The sequence below is a fragment of the Sorex fumeus genome, unplaced genomic scaffold (assembly GCF_029834395.1).
Source record: "Sorex fumeus unplaced genomic scaffold, SorFum_2.1 ptg000044l, whole genome shotgun sequence".
In the NCBI taxonomy this organism is placed as follows: domain Eukaryota; kingdom Metazoa; phylum Chordata; class Mammalia; order Eulipotyphla; family Soricidae; genus Sorex; species Sorex fumeus.
The window spans coordinates 54,732,405-54,753,080 of record NW_026606101.1 but is presented as its reverse complement, the minus strand read 5'-3'; the positions used below and the strand labels follow the sequence as shown (position 1 = coordinate 54,753,080).

Sequence of the window (20,676 nt, the reverse complement as noted above, 5' to 3'; positions counted from 1 at the left end):
AGATTTATAAAATGTCAATGTAGAATAATGGATAAGATCTTGGGCTATATTGTCTTCCCTCAGTAAAATATCAAGATAATAGCATTTTCTTCATATACTTTTCTTTTGTGAGGACTAAATGAACCAGTGCACATAAAAGGTTTGCACAGAGAAATAATGGGTGATTTCTAGCATTCACACTTGAAAGCAGATTTTAAAATTTCAGAACACATGAACACTTACCGCTGTAGAATTTAAAATATTTGGATCTGCAAGTGATTCAAATGTGCTTTAGAGAAGTACTCCCAATTTTTAAGAATCTCTTTGTAGGATAAAAAAAACATTGGGTTGATGTTATTAACATTGAGCAATAATAATAAAATATGTTAGGTCTTGATGATTCGTATTTGTCTTTTGCTATTACAAGCAAAACTGCTTGTGCTATTTTTATTGTTAGCTGTGTGGTGAGCTAGCCCTGAAATTGATCTCATGTTATGAAGTGGACGGTTAGACAGAGAGAATTATAAAGGCAGTCAATTAATTTTGAAAATAGATCTAGTCTCCAGGCATTAGAGACTCTGGACATACTAATCTTGCTTACCTTTCCACCTCCTGTTCTCCAATTGATTCAAGATTAGTAGAGGTCACGTATTACAAGAAACCTTGGAAAACTGACTAGCTCTCTCTACTTTCTCTGATAATCATTAAAACTTATGGCAGGTCTTATCATACTTTAACCATTCCTGACTTAGTGAACTATTTGTCCATATAGTATATGGTAATGAATAAAATTGCTCTCTTCCCTAGAAAAAGTGGGGCTGTCAGCTTTATTTTGAAAACACTTCCTGATTATGAATAAGAAGCTAAGAGTATTCCAAGGCCAGAATTATATGTATATATATACATATATATATATATGTGTAGTCTTATGAGATACAAAGATCTTTGAGAATAAACTTGGTTTCAGTTGAGTTTTTTAAGTTTCTTTAAAAGTTTTTTTATTGAATCACTGTGAGACAGACCCTTACAAAGGGTTTCAGCTGATTTTTGTATGTCATTTGATACTATTTAGAAAAAGTTACATCTAGATAGTACAATTTATTGAAAGTAAAATATTTGGAAAGTAATATACAATATAGCATTATTGATAATCACCACTAAAAATCACAGACTAGTCAACATATGTTCTAGAACTGACCAAATAATCATAAGTAAACAATGTGGTTAAACTGCATTGTTTCCTTTCTTTATAAGCAATTTATATTATAAACTGCACAGAAATACAGAGAACTTGAAATATATTTTGGACAATTTATACAAATAGCCATTATGTAAACTGCAAGGTTTTGCAGGAATAATTTTAAGGCAAAAGGTAATTTGAGAAGTTCGGGAGAAGAGGTGGGGGAAATAAGGCTAATGAGCTATAGAAGATGAATAAGCCTTCAGGGCTAGAGTGATAGCACAGTGGGTAGGGCATTTGCCTTGCATGCGGCTGACCCGTGTTTGATTCCCAGTACCCTATATGGTCCCCTGAGCACCACCAGGAGTGATTCCTGAGTGTAAGTGCCAGGAGTAAACCCTGTGAATTACCAGGTGAGACCCAAAGAGAAAAAAAAAAAGTGAGCCTTTATGTAAACAGGATGCTTTGAAAAACAATCTAAAGGAATCAGTACAGTCTACAGAATGGGAAAGAATACTCACCGAATACACATCCGACAAGGGGTTGATATCAAGGATATACAAGGTACTGGTTGAACTCCACAAGAAGAAAACATCCAACCCCATCAAAAAATGGGGCGATGAAATGAACAGAAACTTTCTCAAAGAAATCCGAATGGCTAAAAGGCACATGAGAAAATGCTCTACATCATTAATCATCAGGGAGATGCAGATCAAAACAACAATGAGGTATCATTTCACACCACAGAGACTGGCCCACATCCAAAAGAACAAAAGCAACTGGTGCTGGCACGGATGTGGAGAGAAAGGGACCCTCCTTCACTGCTGGTGGGAAAGCCGACTGGTTCAACACTTTTGGAAAACAGTATGGACGATTCTCAAAAAATTAGAAATTGAGCTCCCATTTGACCCAGCAATACCACTCCTGGAAATATATCCCAGAGAGGCAAAAAAGTATAGTCGAAGTGACATCTGCATTTGTTTGTTCATTGAAGCACTCTTTACAATATCCAGAATCTGGAAAAAAACTGAGTGCCCAAGAACAGATGACTGGTTAAAGAAGCTTAGGTACATTTACACAATGGAGTATTATGAAGTTGTTAGAAAAGATGAAGTCATAAAATTTATATACAAGTGGTACTACATGGAAAGTATCATTTTAAGCGAAATGAGTCAGAAAGAGCGGGATAGACAAAGAAAGATTGCATTCATCTGGGGAACATAAAGTAACAAAATAGGAGACTAACAACCAAGAGTGGCCGAGATTAGTACCAGGAATTTTGCTCCATGACTTGGAGGCCAGCCACACATGCTGGGGGAAAGGGAAGCTCAGATAGAGAAGGGAGCACCAAATAAAGGGTGTTGGGAGGATCCTCCCAGGATGGGAGAAGCACGCTGAAAGCAGTCTATAGAACAAACATGATTGCCACTCAATGCCTCTCTTGCAGACCACAGAACCCAAAAGGAGAGAGAGAGAACAAAAGAGAATGCCCTGCCACAGAGGCAGGGTGGAATGGGGGGGGGACGGGGAGTGGGAGGGATACTGGGACCCATGGTGGTGGAAAATGGGCACTGGTGGAGGGATAGGTACTTGATCATTGTATAACTGAAACCCAAGCACAAAAATTTGTAAGTCTACAACTGTACCTCATGGTGTTTCACTAATAAAAAAAAAATTTTAAAAAAAAGGAGTCAGTATTCGTTTTTTATCAGATACTTTTCCACCAGCAGTGGAAATTGGATCAAGAAACTGGTAGAATCCTTGATAATTTGCTAGAATGCTCTTATCAATATATATGTCACAGGTAATATATACAAAAGAGTTGAAGCTGGATATGAATAAATAAATGTAACTGGAAAGATTGTGTAGTGTTTAGGGCAGCTTCCTTTTGCAGGACCAACCTGGGTTCACTCCCCAGCACCTGCCTCATATGGTCCCAGGAGCACCACCAGGAATGATCTCTGAGTGCAGAGTCAGGAATAAGCCCTGGCCACCACTAGGTGTGGACCAAAAAAAAAAAAAAAAGGGTGGTAATATACTACAGCAGTACCTTAAGACATGAATCAGTTTTTTTTTTTCATACTGAGATAGTGGGAAAGGGCAAGTAAAGAAAATTCTTCACATAGGTTAAACAATGAAATTAACCTAAAAGTCTATCAATGGAATGACTGAATAAATAGTATGTAGACTCAATGACATACTAAGCTTTTAGTTGAAAAAAAACTAAATTGTGACTTTTGGGACAAAATATATAAACTCAAGTTGATTAAGATTAGCAAAAGTGTTTGAATTTCTAAAGCAAACAAAATGACATACGGCTCCAAGATTCAGTGAACTGTGAAACTAGAATCAGATAACTAAGGTGGTTATCAAACCAGAAGGGGAGGATGATGAGCACAGAGGATTTATTTGATGGTGGGCTGCACTAAAACTTTGTTGGTGTAAGTGACAATCACACACACACAAAATGTATGGTTAAACCTGTGTCATTCCTTAATACTGTAAAACAATGTTAATTCATGACAAAAAAAGGTGGGCAAGAAAAAAGTTTCCTTTAGCTTATTGACCATGTCATAGAGAAACAGAACTGTTCATTTCTCATTCTATCCCAAATTTCAGAGAATATCTTTTGATTACAAACATGACTGTTGACATTTTTTAAAACATGCAATTCCAGTCCTTATAGATCTCAGACTCTTATTTCTTCTATTCCTTCACAAGTAAACAGTAAATCTTTTATATTTTTATTTATCAGCAACTATACTCCTCTCCACCTCTAGAAAGGCTAGGAGTTGTTTCAAGTATACACTTAAAAACTCTGCACCTTATATTTTTACCGCTTATATTTACAAATGAAGGGGATTAGCACCCTGTTTCAGTAGTTTTAGGGAACCACTGAAACATCAGAGCCTAATATGTATTTCTACATTCACTTCTAAGATCTATGATCTTATATAGTGACTATATTAATCATAAATTTCCTTCCCTAAATGTAACACACTAGATTTCCACTTCATTCAAGGGTCAAACTCCTGTGTAGACTAAATGGTTCTGAATCCCAATGTAAAAACTCTTCATTACATTGTATTCCATGCTCTTTTGTTGACTGTGTTCCAGACAGCCTGTTTTTGTTTTTGTTTACCCCCCCCCCCCCCCCCAGGGTATTTACTAACCTCAGAGGACTCAACTTGGTGTCTTCTGCTTGGAATATTCATCACTCAGATCCCAGAAGAGTAGTCTACTTTACATTGAAGGTCAAAAGCCATCCTTCTGGAAGACTATCCTGACTGAATTAACTAAATTGGTTACTCTCTATCCCATTAGTTAAATCCCTTTAAAATTTTTATCCAGTTTAAATTTTATTTGAAATTTTTAAAGTTTAAAAAATAAATAAAATTTTTATTCATCACTAAAAACTGCATCTCACTCCTTGTTTGAAATCACTATTAGAAAATGAGTAGATTTTTTTGGGTCTGTCTGCTATAGTTTTGGGTTACACCTGGGTGAGCTCAGAGATTCCTCCAGGATCTGTACTCAGGGATCACCACAGGCAGGCACGGTGGATCAAATGTGTTGCCGAGAATCAAACCCAGGTTGGACATGTATAAGACAAAGGGTCTAGCTGCTGTATCATCACTCCATCACCTAGAAAATGAGTTTTAAGACTAAAACTGCCGTAGCTTGTTTTTGACTTTAAGCCCAGCAGCAAAAATTATGGATTATGTTATTTTAATAAACAAATTACATCAATGCAATAAAAGTTCTTCTTTTACTTTAAAGCACATTTACAAATTATGAAATGCAAACTTCAGTCCCATTTAGTTTTTGATTTTTTCCAAGTCCCAGTTTCTTGCTAGTAATATTAAATTAATAATACTGTCTTCCCAAAGATATATTGAAAGGATGGCTTGAACTAATCTAGGGAAATTGCTTAGCATAGCTCCTGATCAATTATTCAATCAAAATAATAGCTATTCATAGATAAAATATTAGATTACCTATAAAATCTATTAGACTACTCTCATGTATCTTAAACTCTTCAAAGTATAATAATCTCTCACATACATGTGGTATTTTATAGTCAAAAATTGCCTCGGCATTGTTATCACACTGAACTTGTCTTACACAGCAGGTTGTCAAATAACGCATACTTCTGTGTTATTTTATTTTAAAATTGATGAGAAAACAACAGAGCAATGTGAATCCCAGCAGGTAATATCTGTGTGGAATTTTTATGTTCATCTGACATGTGTGTGGTTTTGCTGAGTACTTTAGGTTACTGCCTTAGCCAAAAATATGCTTATTGTGTTCTTTGGGGGTTTATATTATCTTAGTAACACGGGGGTGTTTATCCTTGCACTTAGTGTTGACCTGGGTGTCTGCCCAGGGTTGGTTTCCACCTTGCACATTTAGTTGCTGGGAACTACTCTGGTTCCAAAGACCTCACTGGAAATAAGTGGTTTAAAAAACACACGAACAAGTGTAGATTGCTGCATAATATAAAAAAGTTTAGGGACACTTTGGTGATGTTTCTGAGACTCAAAAATGTCATAAGAACTTTTATTGATATCAATCAGCTCAAAATGACACCAATAAGTTGGAACAAAATTCTTTTGTTTTTATCATTTTGCTTAAATTATTATTTCCTGAGAATGAATTCATAATGTTAAGAAAGGATATAAACTCAGATTCGATTGCAAATGTGAGAAACTTTCTATCGAGTAGACAGTGTTAAGGGCTGGAGTGATAGCACAGCAGTAGCACTGCATTGCACGCAGCCAACATGGCCGACCTGAGTTCGATTCCTCCATCCCTCTCAGAGAGCCCGGCAAGCTACTGAGAGTATCTCGCCCACACAGCAGAGCCTGGCAAGCTCCCCGTGACGTATTCGATATGCCAAACACAGTAACAACAAAGTCTCCAATGGAGACGTTACTGGGCCCGCTCGAGCAAATCGATGAACAATGGGAGGACAGTGACAGAGACAGTGTTAAAATAGATACTGGGCAGGGTGGGGAATACACATTTAGGAAATCAATTAAAGAAAGTGACTAGAGATCCTCGGAATTTGCACCCTTTTCCACAGCATAAAATCAGCCCTTTTGAAGAACAATATGGGCATTTCTCAAAAAACTAGAAATTGAACTTCTATACGATCCAGCAATACCACTTCTGGGAATATATCCTGGGGGTGCAAAAAGCACACTTCAGAAAAGCCATCTGCACTTCTATGCTGATTGCAGCAGTATTTGAAATAGACAGAATCTGGCCACAACCTGAGTGCCCCAGGACAAATGACTGATTTAGAAACAATGATACATCTACACTATGGAATATTATGCAGCCACTAGGAAAAATGAAGTGATGGATTTTTTTTTTTTAATAAATGGATGGACATGGAGAGTATCATGAAATAAGTCAGAGGGAGAGGCACAGGCATAGGATGATTGAACCCATTTATGGGATTAAAAAAATAGTAGGGTACTAATACCAAAGAAATCTCAAACAAATAGAACTTTCTTCTCTTCTCTTCTAGTAGGTGTAGTCCTTCTTTAATTTAAACTCATTTAAAATGCTTTCTACTTTAGGACTGTGGAAGAAAGGCTGGCATCAAAATATTTTGATCAAAAAAGATGACAATGATAAGACCCTGTCGGGCAAACACGTTTTTTGGGAAAGTAACTTGCAATGCATTTACCATATTCTAAATTTGCACTCTGCAGACTTGTGCACATATATCCCGCTTACAGAATAGTTTTGCAAATTGTACACAAACAAACAAAGGACGGAAGTTTTTTAATAAAATGAATTTATAAATGATCTGTATTAGAATATAATAAATCTCCTGTTATAGTCAATTACTACCCATGTTGTACAACAGATACCTTCTATTTTAGTAAAGGGCTACACAATTCAAAAAATAATAATTAAAATGTAGGCTGGAGCGATAGCACAGTGGGTAGGGCGTTCGCCTTGCACGCAGCCAACATGGCCGATCCGAGTTCAATTCTTCCGCCCCTCTTGGAGAGACCAGCAAGCTACTCCAGGGCAGAGCCTGGCAAGCTACTCCTGGTGTATTTGATATGCCAGACACAGTAACAACAGAGTCTCACGATGGAGACATTACTGGGCCCGCTCGAGCAAATCGATGAACAACGGGAGGACAGTGACAGTGACAGTGACAGTGCAGGAATGATAATTACAAAAGAAAAATAGTCACTGTCATCGCACCGCAGAGTTAAATAAAACATCACCAGAGAGAATGATTCTGTGCCTCGCACTGGCTCATTCATTTATTAAACAGCTGTTTAGAGAACTTACTTCCGGCTAATCATTGATTGTTACATAGCTACAAACACAACCCGGAAGAATCTGGGGCCTGCTGCAGGTAAGGCGCTTGCCTTGCACATAGCTAACTTGCGTTAGATCCCTGACATACTCTATGATCAGTAAGCCATGTTGGCTGCGTGCAAGGCAAACACCCTATCCACTGTGCTATCACTCCAGCCCACAGGGGTCACTAGCATCAGCTAATCTAGAGGATCTGCTGGTTTTTTGTTTATTTTGTTTTGTTTTTAATCTTTTGTGTGTGGGTAGTTGGGGTGACATCTTGATGTGTTGTGGGCTTACTGCTGGCTCTGTGCTCAGGGATAACTCCTGGCAGTACTCTAGGTACCATATGGAGTGCTGGAGATTGAACCAGGGTAAGTCGCATTCCAGACAAGTGCCTGTCCCCTGTGCTCTCTTGCAACCCTACAAGCTAAGGCTTTTTGTGCTTTGGTTTAAGACGAACATTTGAAGCATAAATAAAGCTTTCTCTATTAAAAATCATAAATATATTTAGGGTAGATCTACCCCAATTTTTTGTTACAGATTGTAATATGCTTCATTAATAAGAAAAATAATAGGAGCTGGAGCGATAGCACAGCGGGTAGGGCATTTGCCTTGCACGCAGCCAGCCCCGGTTCAATCCCCAGCATCCCATATAGTTCCCCGAGCACCGCCAGGAGTAATTCCTTAGTGAAGAGCCAGGAGTAACCTCTGAGCATTACGGGGTGAGACCCAAAAAAGCAAAAAAAAAAAAAAAAAAAAAAAAAAAAGCAAGCATATCCTTAAAGAATACAACACCACTCCTATTATTCTTATAATAATTCCAAAGACGTGACAAATTATTTATGTTTGAGGAGATATAAGATGCATATGTGTAAAGGCTGAAGCTAATTATAATTTCAAGCTTAATTGCTTTGTTCTTAAAATGCATTCTTTTGTTTTTGAAACACACCAGTGGTGTTCAGGGATTACTCTTGATTCTATTGCTTAGGTACCACATGGGGTTTCTAGGGATTAAACCTTGGTTGGCCTCGGGCAAGGCAAGTGTCCTACTCACTGTGCTATTCCTCCAGTTTCTATTTGCAAGTTTTTAATTGATAAAATATTGACTGAATCTCAGTTTTCACATGTATGTTAAATACAGATCTTGACCCAGAAACACAAAACTAAAATTTTGTTCCATAACCTGCTAACGTCAAAGCAAAATAAATGCTGGCATCAGTATATAGTGAGCAGACATTATATATATATATATATATATATATATATATATATATACACACACACACACACACACACACATACATGTGAACAGACAACTCTGAATGTAGTGAAGTGTCTTGGGGTGGAAAGAACATTAGCTGTAAGGTAGAAGGCCTTCATCTACCATTGGTATTTATTATTAGGCAGTTACTAAATAGGTTGCTTACCCTTTATAAAAGTCTTCAGTAAATTGTATAAGCAATTATAAAAAATGCTATATGTTACACATGCCAGAATGTCATTTTAAATAACGAACCTTGAAATAAAGTGATCTGTATTTTCTCAAGCACATTCACTGAATTTAAAGTAGAAAATTGAGAAAACATTTTACAGCAGAGTATTTCTGTAAGTTGGAGTTTCCATGTTCCAGAAAATCAAAGAGCTGAAATAACAAATAAAGCTTTATTTCTGGGAAAATGGTACTTCCAGAAAGTCAATGATTAGACTTCTACTATGGGATATTTCCTAAGAGCACTCTTTAAAGTTTCATAGTCACGACACATTATTATACATTGACAATGGTCAAGCTTCTTCACTGGGGAAGAGAGAAACTATAATCTTTCCTCTGAAATAGAATTGTATCAATGTTTATAGCTGTCCAAGAAGTAAACAGATTCCAAGAGTTCCATACATCAATGTGCTGGGTAGTTGTTTTGCTACAGAGCTCAAAGGAAGCAAAAGGCTAAATACTGGTAAAAAGAAATTAGTTTTCTCACACTGGAAATATAAAGATCACATGTTTATGGAATTACTAAAATGATTTAATTTTACAAAAAATATTAGGATCTGGGATATTTTTAAATATTCAAAACTATAAAATATTAGATGAATAAAATAATATTCACGGACCTTTCTTAATTTAATAGCCATACATCCTGATAAGATTTTTTAAATCAGTGATAGGGAAATTATAGACTGGATTCAAATCAGTCCAGGTAGATACTAAGAAAAATATCTTTTCTTAGGTGCAGTGGGGGAGAGTAGCACTGGAATAATAGTCATTTCCTATCACTACGAGCCTTTACAAAACTAATGTTATGGTCTAAGGGAACACATAAACTCCTTGGGCAATAGTTTGATTTAATGGCTAGTTCTGTTAGTTCTCAATACTTGGTTACTCGTTCTTCAGGGTTCAGTTAATTTTTAATAGAAATTTTAAGGAATTATGAACAAGTAATTTAAAGTAAATTTAAAGTATGACTTAGATGTTTGATAATTTCAATAATCCATTTTATAGAAGTAGATAGCAAAACTTTATCATATTTTCCATTTTTCATAATTTATTTTGTAGAAGAGTATTCAGACATAGAAGTTAATATAGACTGTCCTCTATAAAGGAACTAAGAAATTGAATCAGCAATTTATTTTCTGATGATATGATGAGGTAAAGAAGCCTAAGGAGTATTAAAAGTAAAGTAAAACTTATTAACTCTAACAAGGACATAAGTATCTAGTCAATATACAAAAATCAATTGCATTTCTATCTACTAACAGCAGACAATAACAAATGGAAATGAAATAATTTGCAGTACTAACCAAAGTATGCTTGCAAATCATTTAAAATGTATTAAATAAAAAACACTGACGAAATGGATAAAGATAAATAGAGTTATACCATATTCATAGGTTGGGAGACAAAGTTTGTATGATATCAGCTCTTTATAATTTGATCTATAAAGTCTATAGATTCTCAAACAAATTCACTGCAGGATATGCAGTAGAATTTAATCCAATGATAAAATTTATATAGAAATGGAAAGAGTATCAGAATTTTATTTCTGTAAAGAATCTAAACACTTTTAAATTTTTGTTCAAAGTAAAAAAATCATATATTAAGTTACTATTTTGTATACAGTGACTAGTATATAAGTAAGGCATGCTTAATGACCTCTATAAATTAAGAGTAACACAAAAATAAGTTGTATCCCTATGTATCGACAACTAATATTTTCAAGAAAGAAAATATTTGCAAAGACACAAAAAGGAAAAAAATAGGCATGCATAAATTAAGTGAAAGAATTTTTGCATATTGAAAAGCAGAAAAAGTGTTATAATAAATTTAAAAGATCAACCAAAAAAATGTTCCGTTTTCATGAATTGGAAGGTAACACCAGCAAATATTTTGATACTATCAGGGCAATAAAAATTTCATTCCCTATTAAAATAACAATGGCATGCAATAAAATTGCTCATTTTTTGTAGATGAGGCAACATGGTTTCAATGGTGTTTATGTTTACTGTACAAAGTTATTGTGCTTCCACCATACTATAGCACTGTAGCACTGCCCTCCTGTTGTTCATGGAGTTGCTCTAGCGGGCACCAGTAACATCACACAACAAATTGTGAGACTTGTTGCTACTGGTTCTGGCATATCGAATACATCACAGGGAGTTTGCCAGGCTTTGCCCTGCAGGCGAGATACTCTCAGTAGTTTACCCAGCTCTCTGAGAGGGGCAGAGGAATCGAACCCACGTTGGCTGTGTTGGCTGCTTGCAAGGCAGATGCCTTACCCATTAAGTGACAAATACCCTCCAAATTGTCCTTTGACTATGTATGTAAAGCAACCTTGAAACAAGGGGCAAGCTACCTGATAATATTTATACAAAATTCCAAAAAGGAAAAAATATATACATGTAGAATGAAGAAGTTTGAAGCTGAGGACATAAGGAGGATAAGGTAACTCTATGGGATAGTTAAAATGTTCCTGTAGTATTGTGTGATTTACACAAGTGCAAACATTAGTCAAATGTTATGCCATTAAAGTTGGCATGCATTTTTGTATGTCAATTACATGCAACAAAATAGTTCATGGACATTTCTTTAAGTGAACAAGGATGCTGTGTACATATCAGCAACCATGATATACACAAGTAAAGGAACATTAAATAGAAGAATAACATAGAGCAACCCTGAGAAATTATTTAAATACACTGTGCTCTGAGTTGCTGATGTGACTCTACATGCATTTCTAAGACTTTCTAAGCTTGTTTGGTGGAATAGGTTTGGATTTGTGCTTTTGAAAAAAAGTATTTTGCTAATTTTTAAAGCAAGATTTATTCTAATCACTAGGGAGTCTCTCCAAACATCTTAATTAAACAAGATGCATTTTGTACTGTGTTAGTTCCTCTGGAGGAAACAGGATTATTTGGATATCATCTCTATTCTCCATATGTTAGAATGTAAAATATACTAAGCTACAGGTTGGTAGAGATACACAAATGACTCTGGTGTAGTCAAAGTATAAAAGTCTCTAGTAGAAGAGGAGAAAATAATGACACAGCTCAATTTTAGAAACAGAAGGTTAAGATGAGAGATGAACTTAACTTTCAGCCCTGTCTCAATGGATCGCCTTAGATGTGCAAATATTTATCTGGGGAAAGATTGAAAAGTCATTCTAGGATACAGAGCCGCAAGTGATGGTACAATAGGAGTAAAGCTATAGAAATGAGAAAGGACAAGATATCTAATTTCTCAGCTGGAAACCAGGAAACACAAATGGGGGAGAAACAATTAGAAATTCCCCGGCTGGGATTTCAATTCATTTCATAGCTGTTTGAGAACTTCTGAAGACTTTTGAAAGTAGCAAAAAATGCAGAGTTGTGAGAAATTGGCAGTGTGTCCGTGATGACTGCCGTGATGAGAGGGTAATGACGGAGGCATATGGTAACATAAATGGAGGGATCATGTGCCAGGGCTCAAATGAGTAATGAGGATCATTAAAGTTGGATAGGAAAAAGGAGGATGGACTTTTTTTTTTATTTAAAGATTTGAGAGGGTTTTTTCGTCTGTTTGTTTGTTTGTTTTTGTTTTGGCTACACCAAGCATGGTGGTCAGGGCTCACTCTTGCTTCTGTGCTCTGTGTGGGGTCAACTCTTGGCAGGCTCAGGGAACCATATGGGGTGTCAGGGATCGAACCCTGCATCTAATCTCTCCAGCCCCAAGAATTGACATTGTCTCTTAGGACAAACTGAATCTTGTCCATGCCTGAGGAAGAGGAAGTCTCCACGCCCATAGCCTGGGGACACTGTGGGGATTTACTAGGTATTTCCCTCTGGCTGCTGATATGATGCTTCTGTCACTATCCAAACAGTAAAGCATGCCAGTAACGATCCAGCATTTGCCAGGGAAATAAAGAGGATATTCTTTAGAAAGTCCCACTCGGTTGTGGCTCTCCATGAATCTGGCATTTGGCTTCAGTCTTACTTCGGCCCTCTTGTTACTTAGGGTTTGAATCCTCAGTCAGTTAAAAAAAAAAAAAACAGACAAAAACCTTTATTAGAGCTTACGATTCATAGATATGGTGAAGTTCACAAAGTGCTTTGGAAACTGAAAAACACTCGACGAAACTATACATAGTATTGCCATTGAGCTTCTCAAGCTTATCTTTCATAGGTCCGGATATATATGTCAATGTTGATTATAATATATTTTCTATCTGTCTATTCGTTTGTCTGTCTGGCTATGTACCCTCACTGTCCCCTTAATAATCAGCTTCTATTTTGTCATTTTAATGCTAAAATTGAGGGAAATTTAGCCCAGGATTTACCATAAAGATAGTTCTTTCGAAAATGCCAGCAACTCTTTGGTTCAATGTATATGTTCAATTTTATAAAGAAATAAAAAAATATTTAATATGAATTAAATGTTCAGAAATGCTAGTATTTCAATAGCCTTAAATATACTATGAATCTTAACAAATTAATAACTACAAGGAACCCTCCACACACACCCCAGTATTCTGAAATCTGAACTTTCTTTTCTGACCCTTTCATTATTCCCTTAGATTAAAAAGACTACCTAAAGAACAAAGATCTGTCATCTGGAGAAGAGACACTTAGTGTGTAAGATATTGTAAGATATCAGTGTGTCAGAGCTCCCTTTCCTAAAGGGGTTGCCAAAGAAATTCAGTGTATTTTAAAAACATATTCTATCCCACATGGTAGGTGAGCCTCTAGAACGTTTATGGACATGTCCCTTTAAGAAAGTTGATGTGACACAGATTAGGTCTACCACTGAGAGTGGCTGCTACAGCTGCTCCACCACTGTGGGTCTGGCAGTGACAACTTGACTCCAGGTCCTGGCCTTAGGGCCTTTAAACTGTCATACCTTATATGATTATTAGAGAGAATACACTTCTCAGAGGCACATGAAGATAACACAGAGGGCAAATGTTCCATGGCTTACACAGTAACATATAAACATTAGCGTTACAGAACAACAATAAAAGGGAGTTTGGAGACATATTTTTAACGCTAAAGGTAAATGCCTGGAATGTTTCCAACCCTAGTTATACCCACAATAACCAGTTGGTCCTTTGAACACCGTTGATGAGTCTCTGCTGGGCTCAGCAGCACAGGGTCCCTCAGAACCTAGAGTAGCATCCTTGGTTAGGAGCACTGAAACATCTATTCAGGTGGGCCAAGAACCACTGGGAGTGGCCCTTAGGCTCTCTGAGCACTGCGGAAGATCTACCCTCCACAGAAACAAATTCTAAAGCAGATAAGACATCCCTGTCTCTTTAAGAGGAGTTCTAGCAAGAAGGAAAACATTTCTCCTGTAGAAATTCCTACTTGTAACAATATTTTTCAAGGAACTCAGCTCAGATGGCACAGGAAACACATTATGGTCTGCAGTAACACGCAAATTTACTGCTCAACATGTTAGGAGAACACAAACATAATCACAGTCTCCCAAGCATTGCGGGTTCTGATTTCTCTCCCTTTCTCCATTCTTTCTTTATTCTTTCCTTTCTTCTTTTCTTTTTTTTTCTTCCTTAAGCTTCCTTTTCACCTCCTCCTTTATATTCCTCTTCAATATAGGGACATTTAAGCAGTTCACCTTAAATATCAAATATTTATTTTTCTCATTAAAAATACTTTTCCTTAATGTGTTAAATGTCAAGTTTCTTAGAACTTCAAAATGCCACAAAAGATAGTTGTTTTAGGACATGAAGGTAAGTTTTCATCAGTGACTAAAATATTTTTTAAAAAAAGAGAAAGTCAGTGAAAATACTGAAAAATCCTCATATGGTAATTATTTACCCCTTGGAAATTTCCAAGCTCTTTGCAATCATTCATTAATTACTGAAGAGGACATTTCACTTTTTGAGGCTAAGAAGTGTGACATGAAGAGGTCTAGAGAGGCCTGACTCAAGAAAGACCAGTGCCAAGGGAAGAACTGGGATAAAACTTAAGAGCACATTTCTCAAGACTACTCACATTCTAAGCCAAGTAGAGTCAATATTGGGACAAGGGCCTCTGTGCACAGGTGCAGTTGAATACAGTAGTGTTCTACTCAAAGACCAACTGTGACAGGCTCTACCCCTTCATCCACCAAGGCTCCTGTATCACACACAAAATCTATCTGTAGTTTCATCAGTCTCCTTCTCCTACCCCCAAACACAGACAGATGGCTAAATATCAACCTCTAACCACTCTCCTTAATAATCACTGTGAAAGTACATGATTTGATTTTCATTTCTAAAATGCATAATTAAATATGGTGTTAAAACACATGACACTGTTGAAAAACAAATATTTCAAAATAAAAAAGGCAGGCATTAGACTGATGCCCAGAATCATAATAATGTAACAGACCACCTTGATTCATTATCCCTTTTGAGTAAGAATAAAAATGAAGTTCCCAGCTTTCTGATAAGTAGTAAATTTCATTCAATCATTAGATTGCATAACCTGAAGACAGACCACAGTCTAGTGATATGGTTGGAACCAGCCAGAATCTTAGATTGAGGTCTTGTAGTGGGTTGATTCCTTTTTCTAAACCACTGGATTGGTCTCACATGCTGAAGGGGGACTACCAGAAGCCCAGAGATACAGAAAATGTGCAGATTAAAAATACATATATTTATATATTCCCTTCTTAGAAGGAGCGATAGCACAGTGGTAGGGCGTTTCCCTTGCGTGCACCCAGCCCAGCAGAGCTGGGTTCGATTCCTCTGTCCCTCTCAGAGAGCCTGGCAAGCTACTGAGAGTATCTCACCTGCATGGCAAAGCCTGGGAAGCTACCCGTGACGTATTCAATATGACAAACACAGTGACCACAAGTCTCAAAAAATGGAGACATTACTGGGGCCGCTGCAGCAAATCGATGAACAACAGGAGGACAGTGATACAGGACAAAAAGGAGTTAGTCTAGTTTCCCAAAGTACCATTCACTTTGGTCTCTGAATACTCTTACTGATCTAACCTAAATGATAAAAGACAGGTTTCTGTCTCAATGTGATGATTAGAAACTCCTTAGAATTTTTTCTCACCACTTTCAAGTAATTTTCCTTGATTCCTCTTCTCAAGGTGGGGTGGGATAATATTATGTCAAGTATAATAATATTATGGGCCTGGAGTGACAGCACAGCAGCAGGGCGTTTGCCTTGCATGCAGCTGCCCTGGCCAACCCGGGTTTGATTCCTCTGCCCTGCTCGGAGAGCCTGGCAAGCTACTGAGAGTATCTTCCCAGCACAGCAAAGCCTGGCAAGCTACCCATGATGTATTCGATATGCTAAACACAGTAAAAACAAGTCTCACAATGGAGACGTTACTGGGCCCACTCGAGCAAATAGATGAATAATGGGAGGACAGTGCTACAGTGCTACAGATAATATCATAATACTATTACTTGAGTATTAAGATATTAAGTATAGCATATTAATTATGCTATTATAATAAGTCTGAGGCTGGGATTTTAGTGTTCCCACTACAGTCAAGAGAAATCTGAGTTGTTAGGGAGTAGTTATAGGCAGTACATCTGATATAAAACAAGCGAATACATCGTCTGAATAAACAATACACTCAAACAACAAAAAGGTGACTGTGAAAATATTTCCAAAAACTGTCGAATCGGTTACAGTTTGCACTGAGATTCTTTCTCATAGATAAATAATGTGGATGCTCTGGTACCAATTTAGTGAGGGCTATGATAGCCTTCATATGAGCCCAACCAGAAAACTGCTCACTTATGTAGGTGCTATATACCTCCTACCTCCAGGACTAAGGATTCTCTGTTTCTGCTGAGGCATGGAACGCTGCTGGTCAATTTAGTACCCACAACCGAGTTTGCCTTACAGGGGAAGGGGAACTTTGACAAATAGATGACAAAAGCTAGAACATAAAATATTTCCCATTCCTTCATTTAAACAGATTGCCTTTTGATGACTATGATTCATAGGTCCTCCAGGTAATGATTGTTCAAGACTACAATGCACTGCATTTGAAACTAAACAGAAGCCATACTGGTAAAATATTGCTATACCCCAAGTTGGATCTTCTCCTGCTGCTGCTTAGCTCATGCATCACTGAGTTTGTACTTACTAAGAAAATATAGAGTATAGAGTAGCACATACAGTTCGCCATATGCTGCTTTTATCTTTGTTTGCTTGATTTTGGTCTGAGGTAGGAAGCTTTGGTTATGTACACTTTTATTCCCATCGCTATGATAATGAGTTTTCCTACCTTTGAGACTAGTGGTCCAGAGGGTGCAGGCAGAGGATCTGTGATATAGGTCTTCTTAGAACCAGCAACTGGGTACGGCCCAGGAGGATTCTGGTTCCCTTTTCCCGAGGGAGCATATCCTTGTTCCATCTTCCAGGTATTGGGATGATTTTGCTGACCATAGGCAGGATCAATGTCATTTTTGCCCCCATAACCAGGCCCTCCTGGGCCATAGGCTTCATAATAGCGTCCTTGGTTGGGGGCATATCCATACACAGGCTCAGTTTGAGTGCCTGATTGTGGCATGTATGCATAATCCATGCCTCCCCGTGCTGAAGGAGGAGGACCTTGCCCAGAAGCAGGACTTGGTTGAGTATTATAGTTGTGAGGTCCTTGTCCATAAAATTGTCCTGCTGAAGGCGCAGCCATGTAGTGAGTGCTGGGCTGAGCTGATTTTACTTGAATATTAAAGGTAGGTCTTGAAGGAGTCGATGCTGTAGTGTAGGAGGCAGGAACTGGCTGAGGCTGGGGTTTTAGTGTCCCAATTGGAGTCACAGGGATGGGTCCAGGCTGTGTCGCAGGCTGAGGCTTCATTGTAGACTTCTTGGTAGCTGTTAGAGGTGGCTGGTTTGGTATGACCATTCTCTTGTGCCCGGTGACAGGGGTGGAAACTGGAGGAGAAGCTGTTGCACTAGCAGAACCCTAAAGTGAAACAAAGGAAAACAAAAGGATAAAGATTACATCCAGTTCTTTACAAATGTATGTCAATTACCACATACTAATTATTACTATTTTGTATTACATCCCTAGAATATAAGTAGAGCATGGCTAATGACACCTACAGATTCAGAAAGTAACACAAAAATAAGTTGCCTTTCCATGTACTGGTAATTCATATTATTAAGAAAATATTTACAAAAATACAAAAAGGAAAAATATTCATTAGTAAACTGAAAGAAAGAGGAGAAAGATTTGCATACTGAAAATTTAAAAGATAAACCAAAAAAGGTGTTCCATTTTCATGGATTGGAGGGGAACATAGCAAATATTTTAATATTATCAGAAAAATAAAGGTTCGATCCTTATTAAAATCACAATTGTAAGCGTAATTGTTCATTTTATTGTAGACAAATAATAGGCAAGAAGCTTTCAGTGATGTTTATGCTTTAGTATACAAAGTTACTACACCTCCACCAATACATACAAGTGGCAAAGATGCTCCAAATTTGTCTTTAGGCCATATCTAATCCATCTCTAACAATTTTGTTTTTCTAATAGTAGAAGAGTCTATCACAAAATCATGTGGAATCAAAACTACCACTAAAAATTTAAAATACCATTGGAAAAGAAAAAAAACCCTGGAGGTATCAGGTCACCCAATTTCAAAACATAATACAAGACTACAATAATAATTAGTGTGTAGGGGAATAAATCAGATAGATATTTATGGGGGGTGGGGGACGTGGTAGAATTCCCACTCATTTAGGAGATAACATGCCTAAATACATTCTCCAGTTTACTTTGCAGTTAGGAGTTGTTTGGTGAAGCATTTCTGTCCAGTAGTATATGAAGTAGTTCAGGTAGCCCACAGAGAACCTAAATCTGCCCAAAAATTCGGTACTTTTTTTTCTTTTTTTTTTTTGACTGAAAACTCCAGGTATTGTTGGGTAGGGATGGCCAGTCTCCCCCTAATTCCCGAAGACTCAGTAGCCACACCCATGTCTCACCACTGCCACCATCCAAGTTCATCTATTGGCCTTGTTCCAGAGACTCAAATAAATCTTGAAAGAGATCAACTAGTCACAAACATTTCTCAAACACCAATTCCTGACCCTGGCTGAGACTTCCGGGTCACTCTTGGAGGGGAACGGCCAGCTCGCACCCTAACACAGCCTTAGTAGTCATCCCCACACCACCATGTCTCTGGCCTGACTGCCTAATCAAGTATTCTGGATTTTCTGGAGCATGTGACCCTCCAAACTCATTTCCAAACTCTACAACAATGATACTAAAAAACAAAAAAACAAAAACAAAAAAACATATAGCCTGAGAATAATATCCAAGAAGACTAGGAACAAAGTTCAGGAGGATTGGTCCACAATTCACAGTTAGATGCTTCCACAAGTGGTGTGAGGACGGGCAGGTAGAACAGAGAAGGGACCACCATGACAATGATAGCTAGAAATCATTACTCTGGACAAGAACTGAGTGCTGACAGTAGATAAAGGGACAAATGTGATGAACTTTCAGTACCTGTACTGCAAATAAGAATGCCCAAAATGAGAAAGACAGAGAGGAGAGAGAGAGAGAGAGAGAGAGAGAGAGAGAGAGAGAGAGAGAGAGAGAGAGAGAGAGAGAGAGAAATAGGAGAAAAGTGCCTGCCATAAAGTTAGGCAGGGATGGGGGCGTGCAGGGGCACAAGAGGGAAACTGGGGACATTGGTGATGGAAAATGTATACTGGAGAAGGGATGATTATTGGAACACTGTATGACTGAAATCCAATTGTGAACTACTTTGTAACTATACCTCATGGTGATTCAATGAAAAAAGTAATAAAAATAAAATGCCCTTAAGTCAATACCTTAAAAAGCATACATAATCATATCACTTCTGCTTGACATATTGTCTCATCCGTAACTTCTATGAATTTTCCAATTTTAGGTTTAATTTGCTACATTATAGAAAGTTTTTGTATGGCACTGTCTTTTGAGAGGGCTTGGCAAAGCTCACTGGTGTTCTTATGGTTCTATGCTCAGGGATCACTTTTGGCGATACTTGGAGGACCATAAGTGATACTGGGAAGAGAATTGGAGTGAATACACACCTTAATTTCTATAATATCTGTCCGCGCCTCAGAATGGAGCTATCTTCATTTCCTCAATATCAGCCTTCCGTGTGGCAGAATTGCCATTTACTTAGTAACTGAAGCAACTTGAATAATACTTTTAAATTTTTATCCCCCTCTGGGGTCACCAATATGTGTCCAAGGATTCATCTTGGCTCTGCACTCAGGGATTACTTATAGCAGAATTCAGGGGACCATATGTGGTGCTGGGGATCAAACCTGGGTCAGCTGCATATAAGACAAGCACCCTACCCTTTGTACTTTCACTCTGACCCCAATTTGAGTAATTCTTGTATTGAAGCAGTCTTTCCCTTTTGCAAGGAGATGGTCCCAGTGTACTCAGTATTAAAAGTTGTACTTACCCTGTAACACATTTATTATTAATAAGCAAAAATATGCATTCTGAATAAATTCTAAGTAATCTATTAATTCTGTAATAAGGATATGTAATAGTAAATTTGAAGCTAAAAAAGTCTAGTTAGATCTTTGTAGTCAACTAGGTCAGTCTTTTAAAAAAAATGTCAGCATAGATGGAATTGAGTGAAAGAAGGAACAAAGTCTTTCTTTCCTTTGATGAGTCAAGATCAGCAGAAACCCAGAAATCCAATTTTGAAAATTTTACTAATGTAACTA

The 20,676-nt window shown here is 37.5% G+C and overlaps 1 protein-coding gene across 1 annotated transcript in view; it reads right to left on the bottom strand.

Annotated features, from left to right (window-relative positions):
* Nucleotides 1-20,676, bottom strand: part of LPP (LIM domain containing preferred translocation partner in lipoma) — a 758,624-nt gene that overhangs the window by 268,433 nt on the left and 469,515 nt on the right. The window contains exon 8 of the mRNA XM_056121924.1: nt 17,219-17,899. Within this exon, the coding sequence (XP_055977899.1) occupies nt 17,219-17,899 (681 nt within the window). The remainder of the gene's footprint in view (nt 1-17,218; nt 17,900-20,676) is intronic.